This window comes from Apteryx mantelli, chromosome 2 (assembly GCF_036417845.1).
Source record: "Apteryx mantelli isolate bAptMan1 chromosome 2, bAptMan1.hap1, whole genome shotgun sequence".
In the NCBI taxonomy this organism is placed as follows: domain Eukaryota; kingdom Metazoa; phylum Chordata; class Aves; order Apterygiformes; family Apterygidae; genus Apteryx; species Apteryx mantelli.
In genome coordinates, this window is record NC_089979.1 from 95,394,229 (window position 1) to 95,420,850 (window position 26,622).

The following is a 26,622-nucleotide window of genomic DNA, read 5'->3' on the forward strand; positions in this document are numbered from 1 at the left end:
TCCTTCTGGAAATGAAATCAGTTGACTTCTGTAGTATATTGAAAACAGGAGCTCTTTCTCTGCAGCGTGAAGTTAAGGGCAGTGAAGTTAGTGGAGCTGACTTTAGACGTGGTCAGGTACCTACGCCCCGCCGCGGGAGGAGACAAAGAACCGCCTTCTCTGGAGCGGAACTCCGTTCCGCGCTTGCCTTTTGCTGCTCGCGAACTCTGGCTGCTGCCGTCGGGGCGCAGAGGCGAGGGCAGTGACGGCGCACCCCCCATTACTCTGCAGGGCCCGCCGTAAGCCAGCCCCCACTTCCCGGCGGCGGCGGCGCGCACGCGACCAAGCGGCTGTGGGCGGGGTGAGCGAGCCTGGCCGCCGTCACGCCGAGCCGTGCAGGGTGCAGGGCGGGGCCGCCCGGGAGCATGCGTGCAGCGTTCTTGGCGGGGAGGGGGGAGTCGCGCTGATTGGCTCTTCGTGGCGGCTCGACCTCGGCAGCGGCTGCGGTGCGCCTGCGGGTGGAGACGGGGGCAGACCGGCAGGGCGGCATGGCCGCGGCGCAGGGCGGCGCGGAACGGTACTTTACGCGCTGGTACAAGCCAGGTACCGCGCCGGCCGGGCGGGGGGCACAGGGTGGTGGCCCCTGTGCTTGTGCAGTCACTTGTGTTTGTGCCTTTGCAGATGTGAAGGGACGGCTGTGCGAAGACTTCTGCGTGCTGCAGCACTCCAACAGGCGAGTAGCGGCTCCTGGTAGGCTCTTGGCCCCGCTGTGGGGGGAGGGGCCGGGCCAGTCCAACGGCTGCCTCACCTGCGCGCTGTCATAGGAGCCTCTTCGGCCTTAGGGCCTGGGATGCGGCTCAGGAGCGCGGTCTGGCCGTTACGGTGCGCAACGGTGCGTTGCGCCAGCCGCTCCTAGCGGTGCTGCGGCGTTGGACCGCCGCAATGCGAGTGGTTGGCCCCGGCGTGGCACCTGCGTCCCTGAGGCGGCCCTCCACTTGGATGCTCTGCTAAGTGGCTGCCGGGAAATGCCACATCCGGTGAGTGCGTGGTTCTGCCCCATCCGGCTCCTGGAGGGCCTTTGTGGTGCTATCTGTAGGGTCTGCTTGGCAATTCAGGTATGCTCTATTAGCTCTCTTTTGAAGATAGGTACCTGTGATCAAGTAAGAGCTACTATTTTTTTTTTTTAATTTGGGTGAAGAGACACTATGGCCCCTTCTGTAAAGCAGTTGAGTGGCTAGAGCACCTGTCTAGAGCTTGGTTTGATTCCATCTTTTTCTGACTAAGAACACTGAAGTTAACATCTCCCATCCCTTCACCCTGATGTCAGCTATTCTGGATAGGGTATTCAGTTGTCTCTTAATGCCCAAATACTACCATATAAAACAACTTGAGATGTATTGAGCTAGACATGAAGGGAAGAGCAGAAAACATCTACCTTCTGGTCCCTGGGGCTTTTGGCAGAGGTTGGCTCTACTCTCTTCTCCAGGAACAGGTTTTCATTATTTATTCCTAATGAAACAGCTTTGACAAGAATAAAAGTAGGTCTTTTTTGAGAAATAATTGATAGTGCTTTCTTGGAATATGTGAGAACCACTAAGTCTTTTAATTTTACATATGCATGCAAATGTACTGAAATGTTCTGTGCAAGTAGACTTCCAACCCTCCTCACCAATGTTTTTTCTTTTTTCCTTGCATTTACAGGACAGCAGTGATTACTACTGTTGTTTATTTGCTTGCTTTTGTGATATATAAACTAATAGGGACAACACCTCAGAAACCTCTTGCATGGAACAGATGGAAAATATCAGGTGATCCTAGATTTTTCTGTAGAATGGGAGTGACAGAAATCTTATGGTTCCTCTGTCCCTCTTTAATTATTACTCCAATAAGAGCTTGATTTTTTTTTTTCCTGTATTGCTCAACAGATTCACAGACTTCAAAAAAAGGAGCTGTTAGAGCCCTGCAGTGCTGCTGTTGAGTCCATGTACCCTCCCTTCCTGAAAGGGTCCTTAAATTATCTTCAATATTAGAAGAGTAGTTTTCAAAAGTCTTTTCAGTAATGATGTTTAGAAGCATGCCATTTACCTTGATTCTAAGAAAATCAATCAATCAGCTTAATTCAAGCAAACAGTTGGCCTTTTCTGTTTGATATATCTAAATTGCTTTTAATTGTGCTTTCATGTGCTACAGATAATGAATGCAGGATAGGAAATGAAATTTCATACACTCATAACTGTTACTTTTATTTTGTGATATAGCTGGATATCAGCTACAATGGAGTCATTTGGAATAAATCATTAACACTGTACCTTGTTTGCTCTGTTAATGAAATACCTTACATCCTCAGCTCGTGCCCCATTGCTAAAGCGTGTTCTTATTGCAGTGTGGCTTGATGGCATCTTAAGTGCTTCTAACATGTTCTGCCAGAGACTTAACTACTGTCTGCCACAGAAAGAGGCAGTGTATCTTTCTTCAAATTTCTCATGTTTTGAGGGAAGGTTAGATGTTTGCTCTTCCCAGTGGCTTGTCTGCTTCTATTAAGAATTAAAAAAAACAGTGAGAAAGTGAGAAAGCACTTGATTGGAACCATCTCTGCTGAAGCTTTCGGAACCTGAGGCTTCTGTACTGCTGTTTCATTTTCTAGTTTTTTGGAAACCAAAACCTGAGTACCTATTCAGTATGTCTACTGTGAGAATAACAGGTATGACAACCAGGATAAGAAAGGACACTCTCATGTTTATGCTGAATACTAAGCATGCAGTTATTAGTCCTGGTTGTCTAATATAAAAATCTTTGTATTTACCAGTTTAAATATTGCTTATTGGTTTCTAGCCATGACAGACATAATTTGTATTCTCAAGAAACTGTTTCTTGTTCCCAGCATCCTTCCTTGCTCTGAAAGATGTGAGTCTCTTTTGGAGACTCCACTGACTAAACTAGCTCCCAGAATATAATATAGTTTATCATGTATACCAATCTCTTAGCTTGGAGCACAGAGATGAAAACATTAACTATAGATTTAGAGGGGGGGAAAGGAAATAAAAAATAGAAACATTTATTCAAATGTCTGTAGGTAAAGATGATATTGTTGTTTGGAATTCTGAAATAGCAGGGCCCTTGGCTGCTTTAGCAGCTTAGCTGAGCTGTATAAAATATTTGCTTACCATGGCTATGCATGGAGCTGTGGCTCAGTCTGACATTTCTAAGTGATGCAAAATTCTTTTCTGAATTGTTATATTAGCAGGCCTCAGCTATAATGATTAGATGACAGCCCCAAATCATCATCATCTTAAGAAAAGAAGAGGCTGGGATCAAGAGGAGGTAGCTTCGTTACTACCTTGCCTTGAGCTGCTATGCTTTTGTCCAGAAAGTTGATAGTGGCACATGAGGCATGCTGAAAGTATACACCAGAATGCAGCTCTCTCTTGGATGGAGTTACAGAGTAAGAACCTGCAGGACATATGTGACAATGTAGGGGGATCAAAACTATTCAGCATCTAAGGGGAAAGATTGGAATACGTGCTACTGTTTTCACTGTAGTTAGCATTCTGTTCATACATAATTCCAGTCCTCTTCTTATTTTTTAAACTGTTCTTAAGCATAATTTTGTATCTGTTCATTTACTGGCAAGCTCTGGACAGTACATTATTGTGCATTAAGCATGGTTCCAAAACGGTGGTGGACTTAGGCCTAATCTCTACAGCTGGACTTGTTTTAAATTCCGCAGTTTTGTGACAAGAAATAACCTACCTTTAGAAAAACATGAAACACAAACAACAGCTTAACTGACACCTAGATCACAGTTGCATTCATCTGCTGTAACTATTCACCACTAATAGCCCTTATATTCACCCTTAACTATTCTGAGAAACATTATGTGGTATTACAGATTTTTCCATCAAAAGCACTTTGTGAACATCTGCTTCAACTATCACAACCCAAGTAAATTGAGTATGCTTGCATTGGGTACAATATTGGGTAAACGGCTCTAGCTTAGGAAGCACACACTTGCTTTTGGCTCCTATTTAAAAGCTGTGGTTTTGTTTAACTAAGAAGTAAGTCAGTCTGCTGTTTCTATGCTCCAGTCTAGTATCTCAAAAATAAAGCTTCTCTGTGGATTATTTGTTTAAGTCAAAGTTCAGTTTTCAACTATGTTTGGTACAGCAAACTCTTCAAGTGAGCTGCCCTGAGGAAAATGAGTCCAATTTGGTAGAGTGATTGAAATTTTTGAGCAGGAAAAGAAAATTTGTCACTCAGCTGCAGTCAATAATTATCATCAGCTCTTCATCATGAGCTCAGGTAAATTGTTTTTTAGATTACCTTGTTCAACCCCCATGCTATCACCCAGACCTGGCTGTTCTTGTTGTCTTACTAGGCCTATGTGCATATTCTGTGACTCGTGCTGCAGTAGGTTGAACTATACTTTCTTACTAAATTATAGGGGAAGAATATTGTGGAAGACTGGGCATCCAACAGTGAAAACCTTGCTAGAATTTTAGACTATAAATCCAAATGAAGTAGTCAGTATCAGTTTTTTAAGTCCTAGCAGTAAAGGCAGAGAAAGTTGTGGAGCTTTCTCGGAGCACATTAGAGTGTGGCTTTTCATAAATTCAGGATAATAATAATAACTCTTTTTGCAGAATTTGTGTCATCACCTTGGCAGAAGCCCATCCTCTTCTTCAAAATGGAAAAACAATTAAAAGCATTAATTACCAAATCAGTGCCAACTGCAGCAGACTTCAAAATAAGGTCTCTGGGAAGTCAAAAAGGGTATGGCCAGTCTTCATCTTAATCTCTCAAACTGCCTGAGCCTTTCTGTCCTTTCTAGGATAGAAACTTACCAAGTTACCTTTGCATTTTAATACAGCTCCTCCACAGTTAAAGAATTTAGACCGTGTGAAGTGGCTTGTTTGACTGTTCCAAGCTAGGTGCAGTAGTGCTCCTACAGCACTGGTGGCTTCCAGTGTTGCTCAAACCAAGGCTAATAGTTGCTTTTAGTCATTTTTTCATAGTATTGAGAAGGACTTGAACATCCCTTAACAGATAATTTGTTTCTGACAAAACACCAAGGATTTGGAGACTGTCATTTTTGTAAAAGATACCTAGAAAGCGGATGGACTAGTTCAATTTGTTTAAGGGTGGGTTTTCAAATATGCCTAGTTAAAATTCATTTTATTAAGGTCAACTGTGCTATATTTTTCTCCTCTGCTTGCTGATTTTAATCTGATTAAACTACAAATCTGTTACTCTACAAGAAAGTTATAATTAGATTTGTAAACTCTTATAAGCTCCTACTTGATTTGTGCAGGTAACTAAGCTGTCATCTTCCCTTCCCTTGGGAAGTGTAACTATGTAACTTACAATGATCTACACCTATTCACAGTTCCCTCCTTTGTTCTTGAAGCTTACAAACTTCTTATATTGCTGATGGTAACACTTTAAAAAGCCCTATGTAACTCCAAGTAACTTTTTTCAAATGCAGGGAGCTCAGTTTTTAACAGAACTTGCCCCTCTGTGCAGGATATCCTCCTCAGATGGGGAGAAGTACACCATTTATAGGTAAGAATTTTCCCATTTTCTTCTTACCTTGACATAGTGTGCGCTTCTACTAAATCTAAACACTTTCACAGTTGTATACGAGGGCGACTGATAGAAGTGAATGAAAACATTCTTAATAATCCAGCTATTCTGCAAGAAAAGGTAAGAAACTTTCTTGCTTTTTATTCTCTTAACTCTTACTTCACTACTAACTTTAGTCTTACTTTTTAGCCATCAACTGAAGGATACATAGCAGTGGTTCTACCCAAATTTGAAGAAAGCAAGAATATAACTCAAGGACTTCTGACGCAGAAGGAGTATGAAGAAGTTTTGTTGAAACGTCTTAATTCTTCTTCATGAAATTAAGTATGCAGGTATCATCTGTATTTGATAGCAAATGAACTACTTTTATTGTACACTGTAACTTCCATGGTATTGAAAGGCCTAGTGTCTATTTTTAAAAGTGGAACTTAAACACTTGTTTCACAAAAGAATAAAGTAGCTCAAATAGTTTGTATATTAAAACTTGCTTTCTCTTTCTCTCTCACTTCTAGTATTACAAGTTTTTAAATTAGCATAGAATGGTATGTTGGAGAGTATGTTCCACAGGTTTCATTGGTTCTGCTCAGTGCAAGCAGAATACATACAGAAAAATCCCATGATTTAGCTATCAATTTAGCTTAACTAATATGACATGGATTATGAGAAAGGTGAACTGAAGATAAAGTGTAACAGGAGCCTGTGTACAAAGAGTAGATAAACTTGAAAATAAGTATTTCATCCCAGGTTATATTTTCATAGCATCTTTAAGTCAAATAATGCCCTTTGTATAGAAGTTTGTCCTTATCAGTATCCATTTTTTAAATTCTAAATGATATAATGTAAAGTCTACATAATACTTCAGTAGTTCTACATGCAATTCAAATGCTGCTCAATAAGTTTTAATCAAAAAGACCTACAAATAAAGATGGTATAAGGAAAAAGGTTTTGAATTGAGAGTATTAATCACTTGGAAATATACTTTTGGGAATATGAATTATGTCAATGAGATTAAAATTCAACCTTGCAGATACTGAAAGAATTTTTTTTTCCTAGACTACTTCACTGCAGGTATAACTCATAGCTAAGAAACATTTCAGTGCTTTAGGCCACAGCCATTCAGACTATTTTCCTGATCATGCTTTATCAAATACGTAGACTGAAATAGGCCAGAGATGAGTTTACAAACTTCAACAGCAGTGTTACATACAGTATATTCAGCACAAAGTTCTTTATGTAAAATGTCTATTAGCAGCATCTTTGTGTTGAAACATCCATTAAGACATTCATAAGCATTAATTACAAAACCAGTATCAATAGTGAGCATAGGAAATGCATTCACATTATAAAAATACATAACAGTTAGACTGGCTGGTGTTGTAATTGTTAAGTAACAGCACATATATTAGCTGTGACAAAGGTCAACAGTTTTAATTCAGATTAAACTGGTTTGACTTTCCACAAAGGAAAGCAATACTGAAACTTCAGAAAGTGTTACTTTCAAATGGAGTTCCTGCATTTCTAAGTGCTTTAATTACTTGCTCTCTAAAAATGTCATATTTGTTACATGATTTTCTAAAGACTTGATGCCAAACATCTCAGCTGTCCTTTCTGGGCAATGTGCATTTGTACCAGCTTGTACTCTGTTCTCTCTCCACAGTGGAGCAGATTTAAGACAGCTGTTTCCTGCTTTGTTCTGTAAGAGAACAAAGATTATTATTACTTTTTTAAATAAGATGACTTTTTAAATCTATTTAATAGTGCACATGAATCAACTCACCTTTCTCAGTAACCTGCAGCAAAGTGGAAGAAGTTGGCATAACAGAGTCATCACATTCCTTGTTTTCTGAATGCATGCATCAACCTAAAAGACAATTAAGTAGCATAACACCACTGATTCCATTTGTTAGGCAATTGTTTAATACATGAGATGATAATCTATTTCAAGTTCAAATGGATAATATTTGTCCTTCATAAGTATTTCCCCTTTAATCAAGATTTTGCCTAGCTTTTTTGGATTTCTCTATTATAATACACTAGAGCAACAGCCTCCCTTCTGTTGACACAAGACTTGATCTGGGAAACAGAAGAGAATGACACACATCCCAGAAGAACCAATTAATAGTAATATTGAGTTTATAAATGCATACAGACATCACTGTTGAAAACTAAGCAAAAGGAATTATCCTGGAAAGCAGGGAAGAAACCTCAGCTCAACTTTGTAGTGTTTAAAAACTTGAGCATTGGCAGATGGGAAAATTTCCATGAAGGATTTTGATACGTGAAAAATACTGTCTCAGAAGGGACCTCTGATCATTTAAGTATGATCCTTTTAATATTCTTGTCTTTGTTATCCAGCTCTTTTATCTAACTGGGTCTCTGGAAAGTATGTGTTCATCATAATTTGTGATATCTTTCTTTTATGTCCTGTCAGCATGATTTAGAAAGCAATGAATCATGTAAGCCTTACCTTGACATCAGTTACACTAAAAGCTAGCTAAGACTTAAAGAGTTTGAGTTTAAACCCCAAGTCTGACTCTCAGTATAGGTTACAAAATTGGGGCCTCCAGAAACTGGAATTTGATAGTCCTTTATCACTATGTTAGCTCTAAACAGATGGGAGTTTCCATTTAGTCCAGTTAGAGAGTGCAGCTATAGATGGCAGCTGTATATATCTGTACTTGTAATGAATACGACTAACATCAGAATTAACTCCGGGCAGTCTAGAATAGACTCTCTACCTTTTGAGAAGCAAGCATGTATTTCAGTAGTAGGGTCTTTGGGTTTGGGGATTTATTCTGTTTATGTTAAGCATTAATAACAACAGAATAATTATTACAGTAGTGGTAATATAAATTACCTTCATTATTCAGCAATAAAGTCCTTCCTCAGTCACTGAGGTGCACTTAATTACAGTTCAGCTTTCACTGAATAAAGTTCTAGAGGATTATAGTAAGATAAATACTATCTGATATTATTCAGCTGAGAATTCTGAGTTGGAGCATGATAAAATTCCAGTAGCTCTATTCATCTAATGGGTGAGTCAAAGGAGATGTTGACTTATATTTTTTGACAAATTTCTCAGCATTAAAAAGCAATATAAAATAATGGAAGCCTACAGACACCTTTCCACCTTTAATAGCAGCTCAGGAAACATTCCTGTAAGCTCTCTCACTAATACTGAAATCCAAAACCCAAGTGATAATCTCAATATTTTTAGCAATAGAAAAGAAAAACCCTACTAACTGATTCTTAGACTCTCAAGTTGGTGAGCCAGGGGTTGGGGAACTCTTCCTTAATATATTAGTATATAGTGTCTTTGGCCACAGGGCTAGTTATACAAACTTAGACCATCCGTGCTCCCTAAAGAAAACATTCATATAAATCTGTAAAGTAATGCTATCCAAGTTACCCACTGGCAGGCATCCGTGTATGCTGAGTGCCAGTGTATCATGCTTTTCCTCCTATCAGAATCTCAGCATGACCAAGTATGAGGGGATCAGGATAAGCTTCACTGAAGCCCTTCTCTGCCAGTGGGAGAAAAAAAGTCCAGTGGTACTACAACAAAAATAGAATCAAGAAAACAGTACACCTCTGCTGAAGAACTTTTTTTCCCCCAACACAAGACAGTGCAATAAATTGCTTGGGTCACAGATAAAAATGAGGGATGTCCCAATAGACAAAGCATATTTTCATCAAGAGGAACAGTTCTTACCCTGTCTATACTTGGCGTATCAGCTTCTCAAAACATTTTAAGTGTAAACAGTATTTCAGAAAGGACGAAAGTTGAAGTAACTTTCTCTTCTACGTAAGGAACAGCAACAATGAGGTATTGCATAGCAGAAAACAAATATTGCATAACAGCATAAAATTTCACATTTGCTATTTTTTATGGTCTTCTGTCACCCCAAGACATTGTGTTATCAAAAACTGTTTCATATTTTAACAGGAACAGAAATCAGCAGGTCATGAGATTTCAAAATAAGTCAGGTCTTGTTTTCATGATTTTTTTTTTAACCTTACCTTTGTAAATGTAGCACTTTTACCCTGAACAGAAACTTTAGCTGTAATCTGAAGCTGCTGGCACATAGGGATCAGTTTTTCAGTCTCCAACAGAAGCAATGGTTTACCATCATCATGTAGCTGAAATGGGGTTCAGAAAGACAGAACTACTTAGTGTTAAAGACTCCAAGTATAAGTTAATGGAGCAGACAACACAACCAGCTTTTAAGCATTACCATTAAAGTCATAAGGTGATGCGCCTCAGGTGATAGTCATAAGGAATGACTATTTTAGAAGTCATACATTACCTGATCAGAAAAGGCATGAAAAGCTGAAGCAAGTTTTTTGCCCTCTGTAGCAAAAATCTGAATGGAGGAAAAGAAGTGTAACAAAATTAACCACAATTAAAGATTAGGCTCTTTCTTTTCTTTGTTGTTTCAATAAGTGGTATATTATAAAGTAAAAGAGTAGCAGGAAATATTTGCAATAGTTGCGTACATTTATAATTAACAAGTCAACATTTCATGGTGACCTCTGAAATACCAAGCTACGCTACAACTGCCATTCTCTCATATAAGCAAAGTTTAAAGGCTTTCATTTCACATTAAAAAAAATTGTTTTCCAGTTATTTTTTGTAATGGAGCAGTTCACAAAAGTTTTATGGGTGGAAGACACCTGCCATGTTTGTGTATTGTCCTGACAATGGTCTCCTGTTAAACATATGTGTTTATCTTAAAATGTCACCCTACATTCCCTTATTGGGCATCCTGTGTTTTGTTTGTATTGTTCAAATTCTTATGTCTTCTTCCCTTCTCGTAAGAATACTGCTGCTCGGAGTAGGATGGAATATCTATTAACACTGACTGAGCTAAATAACAAAAGAGAGAAGCCTAATGCCTTGAAGTCCTTCTATATTTGCCATAATGGACATTCAATTTGGCATTCCCAGTCCTAACTGGAATCTGTCAAAGTTTAAAGAATGTTGTCTTAATTAAGCTATTACCTGAACACTGGAATGTGAGCTTTCAAAAAATATACACCAGAGTTATGCTGCTTAAAAACTACAATTACTAGTCCATTTGTGATATGCTGTACTTATGTGTAAGCAACTGAAGAGTTAAAGATTCAATTTGTTCTTCATTCAGAGTTCCTAATTCCAGTATTTTTTAAAAATGTATTACCTCTGCTTGATGAAATAACTCCTGGGTAGTTTTCAGCAGTCCTTCTCCTCTATGGGAAACAATGAAAACAGACTATATGACATGTATAGATTGCAGATTATTTTGCCTGCTACCTACATAATTTATAGGCTCTCTCTTACGCATGCGCCCATACGCACACACATGGTCTGTAAGACCAAAAGGCAGGATGTGATCCCTAAATCCTTGTAGTGTATTTTGTACTATACCTATCTTCATGATAGATACTAGTCAAATCTAAAATGCTTCATGTAACTATTAAAATAAACTTGACATTATAAATGTTACCAACTACCTTTGCTCAAGTATTTAAAAAACAATGGTTAAAACTTTTTCATTAATATAACTATGCATGCTATAATGGCAGCCATTTCCCTTCCATTCAGTTTGAAAAGAAGTTTACACTGAAACATTCTTTGATGTGTGAACTCTGGAAAGGAATCTTATTTCATTTATTGGTTAGAAAAGAGGTTATGTGCTTCCCTTCCCCCTGTGCCAGTAACTAAACCTCAGTTCTCTTCTAACATGAAGTATTTCTGCAACAAACAAAAGGAATTGAGAATTACAAGAATAAAAAATAGGGTATGCTACAAACTTACTAGCTGTAGAATATACAAACACACATACACACACACACAACTTTTGAAAGCAGAAAATCTAAAAGTAAAGACAGTTAAGTACTAATATTCAGTTTCTCATAGTTAAGAATTAAGTTAGTAAAGTTACCTTTGATTAGTGTCAGTGTAATGCTTAAAAATGAACACACAAAGGTTACAGTGAGTTGGGGAACATAGACAAGTCATTTAACTAGGTAACGTCCAAGGCGCTTTTGCACAAAACCAAATTATGCAGTTATTGCTTAAAATGGCTAAGTATATTTGTTTTACTGCTTAAGCATTTTATACCAAAAAAAAGTAACCTAGGGCTTTTCCACTTAAGCAGGCATCCACACTACTGGACTATAAAATGCCATCACTCTTCTGGAAGATACTATGCAAATGCACAACAATAACTTATTATGGGAGCCCCATTTCAAAATACATAAACACCTTAGTGGCTAGAGCCCTACTGGGAAATTAGGCAGGAATAGTTTAGTTCTCAGCAGAATAAGGACAGAAATCTGTGTCTCTGGCATCCTGAATATTACTGGACTGCTAGGTAAGAACAGTCTTGCATCAAAAAAATCTAAATTCTTTGAACAAAAAGACTGACCTTGCATAGGCTCATTTCAGAAGATATACCTTTCAGAACAGCAGAGATCAGCAATTCTGATCTACATCTGTGCTTTAATTCCCTCAGTTTTGAAACCAATCATCTATGAACATGCTTCTTTAAAATCTTTTCCTCATCTAAAGATATTTAAACAAACAGACATTCTGCAACAAAACAATGTTTAACACTTAAAAAGCCTAGCTTATTATTAAAGGTCTTAGAAGATCACAAGAATTTATAAAGCATAAGGATAGAAATGAAAACTTCTTTTTGAAGGTATGCCAATGCTTTTACTCTTCTTGTTCCTAACAAATACTTTTACTGCATCCTCTTCTCACCGAAACATGCTGCATACAGCGCAATTACCTGGTAAATAGGTACATGGAGTAGGCCATACTTGACATGCCTTGTACATATTGCACAATCTTATTCTCCTGATCCTCCCATTTCTCTGTCTCAGAATCCACATAAGATGTGAGCAGATGCAGTTCTAATCCAAGTTTTGCAATTTTTGCCTGTTCCTGTAAACGGTAAATGTATTTATAACAAGCAAAAACATATTCTCCAGTCAAAAGAAAAATTAATTAAAAGATTTGTTACTAAAATGATGACATCTTACCTCAGTATCTAATCTGACTGGCTTTAATGCTTTCAGATATGCGTTATGCTTCTGTTTCAAACAAAAAAATAACATTTTTAAATAAAAGGAATTGGTAATAATTTTACTAACAAGTCATAAGAGATGGCTGTATCAGAAGTAGACTTTGCAGGAGAGTTTCACTGGCTCAGACTTTTCAGTAGAAGCTGAGCATCTGTTCTGATTTGGTTGTTCTGCAATGCCATATGGGAGCATTAGCTGTGCCTACAAGCACAGTAAAGTTTTAAGGAAAAGACCTCTCCTACAGTTGTCAGGTTCAGTGTCTCTTCTCCATTTCCTCATGTATTACCATCCCTTTCCCTTTTCCTCAAAATCCTCGGTAATTCTTAATACAAAATAAACAGTCTTAGCCAAGGACTACTGCACTGTTTTTTTCATCTAGGATGATAGTGCTAGAAAGACTAGCTAGATAGACTAGCTGAATCAACTTCCAAACTGGTCTTGGGTGAAACCTGTTGGCGTACTTCAGGAGAGCAAACTTTGGCCTCTTCAGGGACCTACTTGGAGGAATCCCGTGGGTTAGGGCCCTAGAAGGAATGGGCGTTCAAGAGAGCTGGTCAATATTCAAACATCACTTCCTCCAGGCTCAAGAGCGGTGCATCCCTATGAGTAGGAAGTCAAGCAAAGGAGGTGGGAGACCTGCATGGATGAGCAAGGAGCTCCTGGCAAAACTCAGCCAGAAGAAGGAAGTATACAGAAAGTGGAAAGGGGGACAGGCCACTTGGGAGGATTATACGAACATTGTCAGAGTATGCAGGGATGCGACGAGGAAGGCCAGGGCCCATTTGGAATTAAATCTGGCAAGGGATGTCAAGGACAAGAAGAAGGGCTTCTTCGCATACATCAGGAGCAAAAGGAAGACTAGGGAAAATGCGGGCCCGCTGCTGAATGGGGTGGCTGCCCTGGTGAGAGAAGGCAGAGTTACTGAATGCCGCCTTTGCGTCAGTCTTTCCTGCTCAGGCCAGCCCTCAGGAACCCCAGACCCTGGAGGCAAGAGAGAAAGTCTGGAGAGAGGAAGACTTCCCCTTGGTGGAGGAGGAGTGGGTTAGAGATCATTTAAGCAAACTTGACACCCACAAATCCATGGGCCCTGATGGGATGCACCCACGAGTGCTGAGGGAGCTGGCGGATGTCATTGCTAAGCCACTCTCCATCATCTTTGAAAGGTCATGGAGAACAGGAGAAGTTCCTGAGGACTGGAAGAAAGCCAGTGTCACCCCACTCTTCAAAAAGGGCAAGAAGGAGGATGCTGGGAACTACAGGCCAGTCAGCCTCACCTGCATCCCTGGAAAGGTGATGGAGCAGCTCATCCTGGAAGCCATCTCCACGCATGTGGAGGAAAAGAAGGTGATCAGGAGTAGTCAGCATGACTTCACCAAGGGGAAATCATGCCTAACCAATCTGATAGCCTTCTATGATGGAATGACTGGCTGGGTAGATGAGGGGAGAGCAGTGGATGTTGTCTACCTTGACTTCAGCAAGGCTTTTGACACTGTCTCCCATAACATCCTCATAGACAAGCTCAGGAAGTGTGGGTTAGATGAGTGGACAGTGAGGTGGATTGAGAACTGGCTGAATGGCAGAGCTCAGAGAGTTGTGCTCAGTGGCACAGAGTCTAGTTGGAGGGCTGTAGCTAGCGGTGTCCCCCAGGGGTCAGTACTGGGTCCAGTCTTGTTCAACTTCTTCATCAATGACCTGGATGAAGGGACAGAGTGCACCCTCAGCAAGTTTGCTGACGATACAAAACTGGGAGGAGTGGCTGATACGCCAGAGGGCTGTGCTGCCATTCAGAGAGACCTGGACAGGCTGGAGAGGTGGGCAGAGAGGAACCTCATGAAGTTCAACAAAGGCAAGTGCAGGGTCCTGCACCTGGGGAGGAATAACCCCATGCACCAGTACAGGTTGGGGGTTGAGCTGCTGGAAAGCAGCTCTGCTGAGAAGGACCTGGGAGTGCTGGTGGACACCAAGTTAAGCATGAGGCAGCAATGTGCCCTTGTGGCCAAGAAGGCCAATGGTATCCTGGGCTGCATCAGGAAGAGTGTTGCCAGCAGGTCAAGGGAGGTGATTCTCCCCCTCTACTCAGCCCTGGTGAGGCCACGTCTAGAGTACTGCGTCCAGTTCTGGGCTCCCCAGTACAAGAGGGATGTGGCACTACTGGAGCAAGGCCAGCGAAGGGCTACAAAGATGATTAGGGGACTGGAGCATCTCTCTTATGAGGAAAGACTGAGAGAGCTGGGCCTGTTTAGCCTGCAGAAGAGAAGGCTGAGAGGAGATCTTATCAACGTGTACAAGTATCTGAAGGGAGGGTGTCAAGAGGATGGGACCAGACTCTTTTCAGTGGTGCCGAGCGACAGGACGCGAGGCAATGGGCACAAACTGAAACACAGACGTTTCCATCTGAACATGAGGAAAAACTTTTTCACTGTGAGGGTGACAGAGCACTGGAACAGGTTGCCCAGAGAGGTGGTGGAGTCTCCTTCTCTGGAGATATTCAAAACCCACCTGGACGCAATCCTGTGCAATATGCTCTAGGTGACCCTGCTTGAGCAGGGGGGTTGGACTAGATGATCTCCAGAGGTCCCTTCCAACCTCAGCGATTCTGTGATTCTGTGATGATGTAGGAGGTTCTTTCTGTGTCATCTTGCTGAAATAGCTGGAAATGTATACTGAGGTTTCCCTCCTTTATTTGTCATAAGTGTACAAAAACATTTGTCTGGCTGCAAGCCAAATCTTGGCTCAGATTAAGCAATGATTATTGGTTTTATTGATGCGAGTGGAATACCTAATAAGATAAGGTAGAGTTTCCCAACTACACTGCACATATCCACAGTAATATACGAGCTGTTTCAAATCAGTCTGCATGTAACAGAGAGCAGCAATTCCTGACTTTAACTTTGTGCGCTGTTGCTGTCACTATGCGAAGACAGCAGAAACTAATGAACATGGGAGCTACAGTCCACATTTAGAAACTGCACTAGAGTGTGTGGGAATAGGAAGTACAAAGTTGGAATCATAGCTTGGAGAGGTAAGTGTGAGCCATAGGAGGAGGAAGGGTGATGAGTGCGCAGGACTGAGATCCTTGTTTGAGACTCAGAAAGAGCTGTTATTAATGCAAATGAAGGTCAGGAATCCCTTGGAAAAAATCTACTATTCATTGTGTCTGGGCAAAATTCAGCTGGGCAAGAATAAAATACAGCTATTAAAGTTCCTACTACAATCTGCTGCCTAGTGTTTAGCTTTCATGGCAGTGTCCCCCCTAATTTTTTTAAAAAATGAATCCTATGAATGTGTACCCAGATCAGACACTATTAATTCTGCCTATGTACTAGAAATGTGAGAAGCTGATCTCATATCAAAAGACTTAGCAAAAATTTTAAGATTTGATGTTCCTAAATGTAATTTAAGTTTGACTATATTATATATTGCAGATGCAATTCAAGACCTTGCTTTTAAGGTAGTGTCTTTAAAAAAAAATAACACACAATGAAACTGGATTCCTATATAAATACAAACTTTGGGCTACAACCTATGGCAGATGCTTCAGCTGCTAGGTGAAAGGGAATTCAAGAAAACACACACTCTAGAACAAGTAAGTTTGTCTATCCAGAAATAACTAAGTATGAATACTGTTCATTCAAATCTTAAGATTTGAAGAAACTTCTGAATATTTGTTGGACTTGTAATTTTCTCCATTCTAATGTTCAGCCACACTATTTGTTTGACAGAACTGGGAGAATCACATAAGCAGTTACCAGTCTGCTTTTAAAACGTGGTTTTACATTAATACTATAAAGAAAAATCTATCTATTCATTAAGTGCACATGTGAATCATCACTACTGCACTGTTCACCACTATAACATGGTCTAGGGTGCCATTCATAACCAGGAAGCAGCACAGTCACAATTAAATAAATGTAACAAGAAGCCTTAACTAATCTGATTTACAGGAACAGTCTGGCTTCCATGCAGGGACATTTACTGCCAAACTCTCCAATAACCCTAATTCCCCCAAATCTGTGTCTTGCACAGAAAATACAGAAGACGACGACCTTCCAGGAAACAGCAAAGCAGAATTGTTTAAATCCTGGGAACAAAGTTATTAGTGGAAGTGCTTTTAAAAGGCATGTGAATCATTATTTGGAAACCTGACTTAAACATCTCTTCTTTAAATTTTGGCTGAAGTTCAGAAGCTTAGTCAAGCCACTGAGGGACAAAAAAACCTGTCAAAAGTCACTGAATCATCTGTTTTCCAGTCTCAGTATTTACTTCCATAAGAGTGAAATTCACCTACGTTCACCCCACCTAACATTATTTGTATTCTATTTAAATCTGTGAATTGTGTTTATAATGAACTGACCTTTTCTCTTTCCCTTTTCATTAAGGGTCAGAAGTATTACATTGTGTTTGAAGTCACTGAAATGCTTACATGGGAACAAGGTTATTTCACACCCAAACTCCTCAATGCTATAGATTAAGGAAAGAAAGCAAGGAAAGAAAGAAACAAGCTACAGCTTACAGTACCTTCATGAGATCATTCTTCCCCTCCGGCCTCCCAGTGAAAAGATTCAGTATGTAATGAATGAATGAAATGACTGCGATCACAATACTAACAGGATTTAGGAGGTTTCCTCACACACAGATGCTCTCAGAAAAAATGTAATATTGATTATAATCAGCTAAGGATATTAATTAGCTCACAACTTAACCTGGACATTTGGTGCAGCTTTTTTCACTGCATTAAAAACATTATGGATCAAACAGGGAAACAAGAATCCATTATTTGAAGAGCATTACAATATGCTCAAATGCGGTCATTTGTCCAAAACAGGTCAGCTCAGACAACAATGTTTAAAAAAAACCGTATCAGATTACCAGGACTTACTTTATTGTATATTGTAGCAAACACTTACTGTTCTGCTAGGGACAATGCATTTATTATTATATAATGTGAGAGTAAAGTTTGTTGTACAAAATGTCCCATTATAAAACAAGAATTAATGTTCACCTACAATCAAATAAGTGATTAAAGTGTGTTATGTGACTAGTTACTCTAGTTTTCAAAGTTTGTTGTTCATTTAAAAAACTTTAAAAGTTTGATATTTTACTGTCAGCCATCCAGTCAAGATGCATATTACCAAGATACTGCTGTGTCCTCATCAAGGTGTAATATGGGAAGAAGTCAATTAGTTAACAGCAGATAGGATGCAAATACAACAGTCCCAAAAGCAACTTACCCCTGGTCTGGGCAGTGATAGGTAGACACGCTTCTCTCCTAAGAAGAACACACATATTTACACCAAAATTTGTATGCAGATTTGAATGAATGGGATCACACATCTTACTTCTTCCTTAAGTTCTGGTACTATAAAAGCAAATTACTTACCTGCAAATCTTCTTTTTGGCTGTTACAGAGGTTTTCTACACTGTCTTATGCTTCCAGAGATAGGCAAGCCAAGAACTCCTTACTGTTCCGATTTTAGCTTTCAGTAACTGCCAGTTAAGCATAGCTCCTCTTAACAGTTTCACTCACTCATAAGATCTCTAGTCCCTTGAATTCAGTCCACAACTAAGAGGCTCTGTCTCCAATGACTGAGCAGCTATCACTGCATGCACTCATTTTGTTGTAAAGTACAGCACATAGAGTGGTAACTCAGTGTAAGGCTTTTCTTGATGTCAGCTGAAAGGCATAATATGTGGAGTAGGCAAGGTCACTAGTAAGTTAGGCAGGTTTTTCTAAAAACATCAATAAACCCCTCAGGTACTGCACTATATATATCCCAGGTACACTGTATTTTATAAAGAAAAAAGCAGTTCTTTTATAGCATTTTACACACTTACTAGAATTATTTCTTATATCCCAAGAGGTCTCAGTTATTTCAATCTGAGCAAGAGACAGGGAGAAAAAAAAAATCTCCTTAGGTATTTTCTAGAAATGGATAGGAAAAGATTACTAGTAAAAGGGAAACAGTGCCTGGACTAGTAGCCAAGACTAGGAGCCTCCAGTTACCAGAAGACTTAAACACCTATAAAGACATATTTATTACAATAGGGTCAGAAGAGGAAAGTCTGTCCAAAAAAAAAAAAAAAAAAAAAAAAAAAAAGCTAGTGAAAAAGGGACTTTACCTAAAGCAAGAAGGGGCTACTACAATGGAGCTACTACCATTTTGTAGTTTTTATAGTCTTTGTACTACCATTTTTGTAGTCTTTGTTTGCACAGAGTTGATGCATCTGGACAAACAGAAGACAAGCAACAAAACGATTGTTGTTTCCTCCTCTTGTGTCAGTTCCTAATGAAATCCCATTCTGAATCCTCAGAAGACAGTTCTTTTGTGCACTGATGATTTTTGGAAGTATGCTGTCTCCCATCATGAGCAGAATCACAGAATCACAGAATTGCTGAGGTTGGAAGGGACCTCTGGAGATCATCTAGTCCAACCCCCCTGCTCAAGCAGGGTCACCTACAGCATATTGCACAGGATTGCATCCAGGCGGGTTTTGAATATCTCCAGAGAAGGAGACTCCACAACCTCTCGGGGCAACCTGTTCCAGTGCTCTGTCACCCTCACAGTACAGAAGTTTTTTCTCATATTCAGATGGAACTTCCCGTGTTTCAGTTTGTGCCCGTTGCCTCGCATCCTGTCGCTGGGCACCACTGAAAAGAGTCTGGCCCCATCCTCTTGACACCCTCCCTTAAGATATTTGTAGACATTAATAAGATCCCCCCTCAGTCTTCTCTTCTGCAGGCTAAACAGGCCCAGCTCTCTCAGCCTTTCCTCATAAGAGAGATGCTCCAGTCCCCTAATCATCTTAGTAGCCCTCCGCTGGACTCTCTCCAGTAGTGCCACGTCTCTCTTGTACTGGGGAGCCCAGAACTGGACACAGATACTCCAGAGCAGCTCCACGCTGACACAACTGACTTTTTTCCTGACTTTTTTTTTTTTTTTTTTTTTTAACTTTTCAGCAAGCTGGCAGTCATCTCTTGACCCCGAGAAGTATGGCAGTTTGAATTCTATCTTCCCAAATTCACCTCTTCTTTCCCCTCCCCAGTTTAGAAGTTTTAGAAGTTTTACAAGAGGGGAAGTGAGCTATCAAGCTGTCTCTCTCATTTTTTTCAGGATGCAGATACTCAGATATTAATTGCCCAAACACTCATCCAAGTTTATCAGACTTCTCAGTAAGGACTGACAGAAATTACAAGTCATTTAGAACATCCTCTATGTCAAGACATCAGCTAATCAGCCAAAGTGTAATTTAAGGAAAGCATGTAAGAAGTACCAAGAACAAAAGCTAACTCATAAGTTTAAAATGCTGTAGCATAAAAGAACTTCTTTATGCTATGTAAAAACTTGCTGTACTATATTAAAAAAAAAAAACTAGAAGTTTCAACCCAGAAAACTTTGCAATCAGAAGAAATGGAATATAAATGTATACTTAGAGGACCATCCCATTACAAAAAATATGAGTAATCAAAATTATCCTTATTCAAGTGGAAAGAAGAGTAAACAGAAATAAGAAAAGAAAGTTTGCTTTTGCTCTTCTGGAAATTGCCATTATGTGGCTTTGCAAGATTTAATTGTTGACCACATCCAAAAAGAGGAAGGACCTGGCTATTTATTGCTTGGAACAAGTGCAAAGAAAAAAAGAGATGAGGGCTTAACTACCAGTGCTTCTGTGAGGCAAAAAGCAGAAAATAAAACGGAGTTCCCAGACTATCATGTAACGGAACCTAAAGATCCAAGAGTAAGAATTATAAACTTGTCTTCCTTTGTTGCCAAGGTAGGTGAAGTTTTAAAAAACTGACTGGACCCACAGATAACATGCATTTCAAAAGCAAAGATCAATTCAAGCCAGAGATAAGTAGTTTCTGATGAAGACAGATTATCTATATCAGTATAACTGCATAATTTTTATTTGATTCCATTGATGGAATACACATATATATTTTTTCACCTATTTAATTTTAATATTTTGGAAGTCAGATTTTGGCTAAAATAGCAAAAGACTTTTTCTGACGTATTACAATCTTCCTTTTACTTCTTCCAGTCTGCCTTCCATTTCTCTAATGTGTTTTCCCTAATGTTTTCCCTCTTTTTTAATTTTTATTATTTCATTCAGTTTATCTTCCAATCTTACTTACCACACTTCTGCTTTCTAGTAGTTCTAGACATGTCCTCCCTCCCACCCCCCATTCTCTATTTTAACTTCTTTAAATCCTGCTTTTGACCTCATTTCTTATCTCACACTAGGATGTCTTCATCCTTGCTTCACCCTTCTTTCTAGAATTCTACTTTCCCCAATTCTAAAATTATGACCTGTATCCCATCATCCACCCACTATGGTCCTCCTAAATCCTAACAGTCCTAATTCTCTCAAACCAAGTAGGCAAAACAAAGAGAGAAGCACAGAAAAGGAAGTTATCCTTGCAAGTCATTTTAACACTGAAGAGCAAGTTACAAGGGAGCCATCATGGGGATTATTCACATTCTTCTCTAACATGTTGAAATCAAAAGGACAGAAGAAAGAAAAAGACTGGCTGGCACCCAAATGATTGGATAGTGTCCTCAATGAAAGATACTTTCGTTAGCTGATTCATTTCAAAGTGCAAGAGCCTCAAAGTATCTAACTTAAAATAGTAATTCTAGGCTTTCTGTATAGTCAGTGGAGAGCAAATAGGTACCTCCCTCCACTAGCTGAACCAAATCACTAAATTTACACAAACTACCCTCTAGAAGTGCCAGTCTCTCTCCTTAGACTTCACGAGGGAGCTCAGACCAGACACTTAACTTTTCAAAGATCAATATTATGCAGAATAGACCTCCTCACTATTGGATTAAACAGTGATTTAGGATTAAGAAAAACAAGTCCAACTCTACCTCACTCAACAGGTCTGCAAGCATAAAGAGATTTTCAGAGTATGTATGAAGGTTACTTATCTGTGCAGTGCACACACACACGCACACACACACGTGCACACACACAGAACCCAAGATGAGCCCAATTCAATCTGGGCATAAAATGGTATAATCCCATTAAAACTGAATGAAATACTGACTCATTTCAAAGCTAAATTAGACTCTCTATCCATGTGTTTTGAACCTCTGTATGAAAAATGCCTAACTTGTTGATATGATAAAAACATTTGATAAAGAATTATGCAATTACTTGTAAAATCAACAGATGAGTTTAAACAAATATGAATCTACTATAATCAGAAAAATGCTTATTTTATTAGATGTGTCCAGCACATTTTAGTCACCATTCAGTTTTTGCCTCTGAACTCTCTAACCAAAGCCAAACATTAGAGCATTAGTACAAAAATACGAGTTTTTAAACCAAGGAGAAAAAATATATATAATGTCTTACTGTAATTTTATCTTCTACTACACACAATCACAATTTACTAGGAATAAAGCACTTGTTACATTTTACTCTGTAAAATAAAGAAACTTTTACCAACATCAACATTAAGTCAAGTAGCATGAGTTACAAGAAGAAGAAATAAGATTTTATAAAATATCGTGAAACTCCATTGGTTTTGGAGGTAGAGTGGCATTCACAAAACTTTTGCAATCTCTTACTAAACAAATACTTTAGTCTGATTTTTCACTTGGGTCATCTACAGTGTTTTTCTAGGAAGAAAAAAGTGTTGGAACTGGTAAGGTGACTTTTAGGGTATCTTCTGAAAGCAAAAGGGGTTTTTTGTTGGTGGTGGTTTGCATTTTTTTCAGTCACTCTGAAGTCCAACAAAGGAAAGCATGCAAACAAAGGACTAGCAGACAACACGGAGGAAAATTCTGTAGAAAACAGCTCAGTACAGGAGACCAAATTACTTCTAAGGAGATACTGATAATTAATATGAAACAATCAGATTCACAGACTGAGTGAAGTCCTTTACTAGGCTGGGCCGTGAGACAAGATTCCTTAAGCATCTTTTTGGCAGTACAAGACTTAATGCACCTAAGGCAATGTAAAGAATACAGGTTACACTTACTATCTTAACAGTGGTGGTATCAGAACACTTTATGGTGAAGGAAAGAGTGAGGAAACAAGAAACACTATAATAAAAACAGACTCATCTGTTTATGTCCAACAGGTAAGGCTGGTCTTCATTGCACCCAGGCCCACACACATGACAGACTCTAACATGCTTAGCTGCTCTTACCATCCTCTTCTCTCTGCTTCAAGCAGCAACATTACAGATGCCTTGTGCAATGGTTCTTTAAAGAAATTGGGAAATAGGATTTGTAGAAAATGCCTGTTATCTGCTATCAATATCCATAAGAGAACAAAAAGTTATTAACTACAGGATAGACTGGGAATGTGCCATAACACTTTAAAAACTATTCATTTTGAGAGCCAAGTATGTGCTTTGCTGTGGCTGCCTGGTTCTGGTCCTAATGTTTTAAATACAGATATATCTTCCAATCTTCCAATCTTAAGGTTTTCACTCTACCCTGCTAGACCACTGTATAAATACAAAAATCAAACTACTGCATAGTCAGCCCTGCAAATTTCAAATTCATTCTAACACATTAAACATAGCATTAAATTTTATATATTAAAGAAATTAAATTAAAGCAAGTTAATGCATCCTTGGCTTCCAAAACAAAAACCACTGAAAGCTAAAAGGATCAGGCTCATAAACAGGACCTCAGATCTAATGGATTGCTCTACATCTTTAAATAGCATTCCAGACTAAGGAGGAAAAACAAATAGAGTAACAATCAGGTATTTCTCAAGTGCCTCAGATTCCTTTTAAACTGTACTATATACAACAATTGTAAACCCACTCAGAGTTTCACTACATTTTCAGTTTACAAGCCTTCAGAATCAGACACACATTCATCTAGCAACCAGCAACAATAGTTTAAGATATTACTGCCCTATAGCTGTTTGTTTACTGTCCTCGCAACAAAGTTGGCAGAAAAGAACAAATGAGCACCCACCAGTTCAGCTCAACTTTCCACAGCAGTTTAAGCTAAGCTGAATATATTCACACATTCTTCTTCCATAATGCTACTGTGGGAAAGTAACATGGAGTGAAGAAGCAACAATAATTAGCCGAGCAGTGGTAAAACCGTAAGCTACCAAAGCTGTTTACTAGGTGAAGGTTTATCTAAGTGCTGAATCTTTGCAGAAAATTGTGTGACCTTCCACATGCAAGATGAATTCTCATAAACTGCTTACACAAAAACTTGATCCAGTAGGGAAAGTTCAACTGCCAAACTAAATTCTATTCATCAAAAGAAGTCTCATGTCAATGGCAGGATGAAGAATTATATAATTGACAAAGCGTCATCTAACCTGAATACGGATGTACTTGTTCTTTATCTTAGATACAAAATACTGAAGTCTCTGTATTTAACTAAATCTTAACTTTTTAACCTGAGTGATTTTTCTTAAAAATACAAGACATTCAGTATAGTACATTCTATCTGTATGCAATTATAATTTAAAGTCTGAAACAAACACATAGCCATAAGAAGTATAACACCAGGCTACACTGAAGTCATCATTTGAAAAAAAGTAAGTTACATAAAAATAAAGAACAAAACATCTTCAATCTTTTTAAGATAAATTACCCTACTTTGAAGATACTAAAAGCAGAGTAAACACAGATTTGTTTCTTAAGATTTCAAGGTTCTCTTCTACATGTTGTACAAATACCAGTAAACTTACCAACCAGAGACAATATCCCAAGATTGTGCAGAGTCGTCAGAGATTCCATCCAGGAGAAAGGACAGCAGTTCAAAAATCAAATAACTACATTCACTACATTATGAAATGATTACAATGAAAGCTGACAGTATAGACTTCATGTATATCTATTTTCCAGAAATACTGGAAATGAATTAAACATGTCACACAATTCAAGTTACACTTTGATTCACTGTCTACACAAAACTAATACATTTGTGTATGACCACCTAGATTCCATATTGCCACATGGGATGTGGGACTGTTTCCTGTTTACTTACTATCCAAAGAAAACAGTAATTCCTAAATCACAGTTAAAATGTTTAGACTACATTTTGTTTTGGAAGCTGCTTTCTTCTATGTGTACATAGCATTCTTACCTCTTCTTCCTTCAAACACATCAATGATTTCTCTTAACAACATGGACATGTCACTCAGTTGAGACTCCCAAGCCTCACAGAACACCTCAAGATTTTCTTTTGCAATCTTACTAGATGGATGTAATGCCAGTGTTTCTGCAGCAGAAACTATCTGGAGAGAGAACAAAATATTTTTTATTCAAAGAAATCCTGGTAAATAGTGTGGCATATGAATGCACAATGCCTTCACAGGCAAAACATAAAATTAAACTGTTACTATTATGTCTGTGTAGTGTATTCACAGGACATTTGCAGACTTGACAATCTTCCTTGTGCATTCTTTTAGTAATAATATGCTAAAGCCCAACACTAAAATATAACTCTTTCTAAAAACTGCTTTGTAAATTTCAACATTAGGTCTCCAAAAAATTCATACAGTGAATTCTTATTTCACTAAAGTGGCCAGAAAAAAGCTAGGCATACCTGTGGACCAGTGACCTGAAAGGTATCTTCTGCATGTATGCAAGTAATCTCGAGGGGCTCTGTTCCAGAAACATGCCTCAACAAACGGCACATCTAAACATTTTTTAAAAATTTAAAGAGAAAAGAATGGTAAAAATATGCTTTCATTACTAATGCAAAAAGGCACAAAACAAATTAATAACTTCTTTTCAGAAACTGATCCGGGATGACACAGCTGTGTGTTTCTCTCAGTAAGGGTTTACAACACACATTCCAAGCCAGGATTTAGCTCTGCTTTTCTGAAGATCACCGAGGGAGAGGAAAAAAAAATCTAATGATTTCAACAATATTTATTACTGAATAAGTCTGAAAGTAATCAGACATTTAAGGAACTTAGAAATTGTAACATAAATGACTTCACCAAGAGCGGATTACTCAGCCATTATCAACCATGTGGAAAACTTAGGTTTTCATCATCCAGAGGCTGAATTTTCTTTGAGCGAAATGACATCAAATTAATTTAGGGAAGAAATACTGTTTCCTTTCACTGTAAACAAAATACAAGCATCCATTCTTTGTGATAACATTAATAGAAAGCTTTGGGCTGAGAATAACACAGAAGTTTTCAGATCACAAGGAGAATTTAAGACAGACAAAGCAGATATGAAACTAACTACACTGTCCATCACAAGAAATACTGTAGGGCCTCACATAAAACCATAATTTTACCTCAGGGTTATGCCTGAAAAATCACTGTGTCTCACTAAAAGAGGAACATTAATTAGTCACAGAAAAAGGGAACATTAAAGCTGAAATAAAAATAAGAGTTGATTTGTCAATCCCTGAAGCTCAAGATTGTTGCTTCTGCATAGTCATGCTTTTGGGACAAATCCTTAAGCCCCATACAGTATCAGTAACTTCTAGAAATTAATGAGTACTAAATGCTATACAAGCATAGCTTCCAGTATCACCATGTTCCAGATCAAAATCACCTTTGTGTATCTCCTACTGGTGCAATTACTTCTGCTACACCTTAAGTCCATAGTATATGACAGAATCTGTGGAAGTGAAGCAGACCATGTAAACATACAGTAACATTCCAGTTATTTAAAAAATAAAAATCTGCCTCCATAGTATACAAAAAAAAAGCAACAAATCAGGATTGGGAAGTTCTATTTGAGTAGAGACTACAAATCTACCCTCTGAAAAAAAAGCTCAAGAGACCAAAATTGTACAAATACTAAACTTTCAGTAACAGTCCTAAACACTTCTAGTACAATGAAAATACAAACGCAGACTATGAAACTCAGGTCTTCCTCACTCCATCTGGCCCAGTGCTCCAACACTATCTTAGCAAGCCTTGATCTCACACTATATGCCCCTCTTCATGCAACTCTCAACCTCTGCATAACATCGTACAGCACAAATATGGCAGGTTGAGAGGCAACCCTTATTACCTTGGGAAGAAAAAAAGACA

The 26,622-nt window shown here is 38.7% G+C and overlaps 2 protein-coding genes across 2 annotated transcripts in view; one reads left to right on the forward strand and one right to left on the reverse strand.

The window, feature by feature from the left end:
- Positions 1 to 486: 486 nt before the first annotated feature.
- ABITRAM (actin binding transcription modulator) lies at positions 487 to 5,878 on the forward strand. Its single transcript, XM_013957731.2, has 6 exons — positions 487 to 582; positions 661 to 712; positions 4,620 to 4,749; positions 5,462 to 5,538; positions 5,610 to 5,679; positions 5,749 to 5,878. The coding sequence occupies exons 1-6, from the start codon at positions 528 to 530 to the stop codon at positions 5,875 to 5,877; spliced, it is 513 nt and encodes a 170-aa protein (XP_013813185.1). The 5' UTR covers positions 487 to 527; the 3' UTR covers position 5,878.
- Positions 5,879 to 5,903: 25 nt separating this feature from the next.
- The window catches only part of CTNNAL1 (catenin alpha like 1), a 59,205-nt gene continuing 38,486 nt past the window's right edge, over positions 5,904 to 26,622 (reverse strand). Inside the window, exons 10-19 of the mRNA XM_013957713.2 lie at positions 25,167 to 25,259; positions 24,705 to 24,855; positions 17,862 to 17,899; positions 12,589 to 12,639; positions 12,336 to 12,490; positions 10,740 to 10,788; positions 9,867 to 9,923; positions 9,580 to 9,699; positions 7,337 to 7,420; positions 5,904 to 7,252 (exon numbers count right to left, since the gene is read on the reverse strand). Of these exons, the coding sequence (XP_013813167.2) occupies positions 7,091 to 7,252; positions 7,337 to 7,420; positions 9,580 to 9,699; positions 9,867 to 9,923; positions 10,740 to 10,788; positions 12,336 to 12,490; positions 12,589 to 12,639; positions 17,862 to 17,899; positions 24,705 to 24,855; positions 25,167 to 25,259 (960 nt within the window). The 3' untranslated portion in view covers positions 5,904 to 7,090. The remainder of the gene's footprint in view (positions 7,253 to 7,336; positions 7,421 to 9,579; positions 9,700 to 9,866; positions 9,924 to 10,739; positions 10,789 to 12,335; positions 12,491 to 12,588; positions 12,640 to 17,861; positions 17,900 to 24,704; positions 24,856 to 25,166; positions 25,260 to 26,622) is intronic.

What these genes read in the sequence shown, in the direction of transcription:
- ABITRAM (XM_013957731.2), top strand. Translation starts at nt 528, where the DNA reads ATGGCCGCGGCGCAGGGCGGCGCGGAACGGTACTTTACGCGCTGGTAC. An exon ending in GTGCTGCAGCACTCCAACAG is followed by an intron (nt 713 to 4,619) that starts GCGAGTAGCGGC and finishes CTCTTTTTGCAG; the next exon opens with AATTTGTGTCATCACCTTGG. An exon ending in GAGAAGTACACCATTTATAG is followed by an intron (nt 5,539 to 5,609) that starts GTAAGAATTTTC and finishes ACACTTTCACAG; the next exon opens with TTGTATACGAGGGCGACTGA.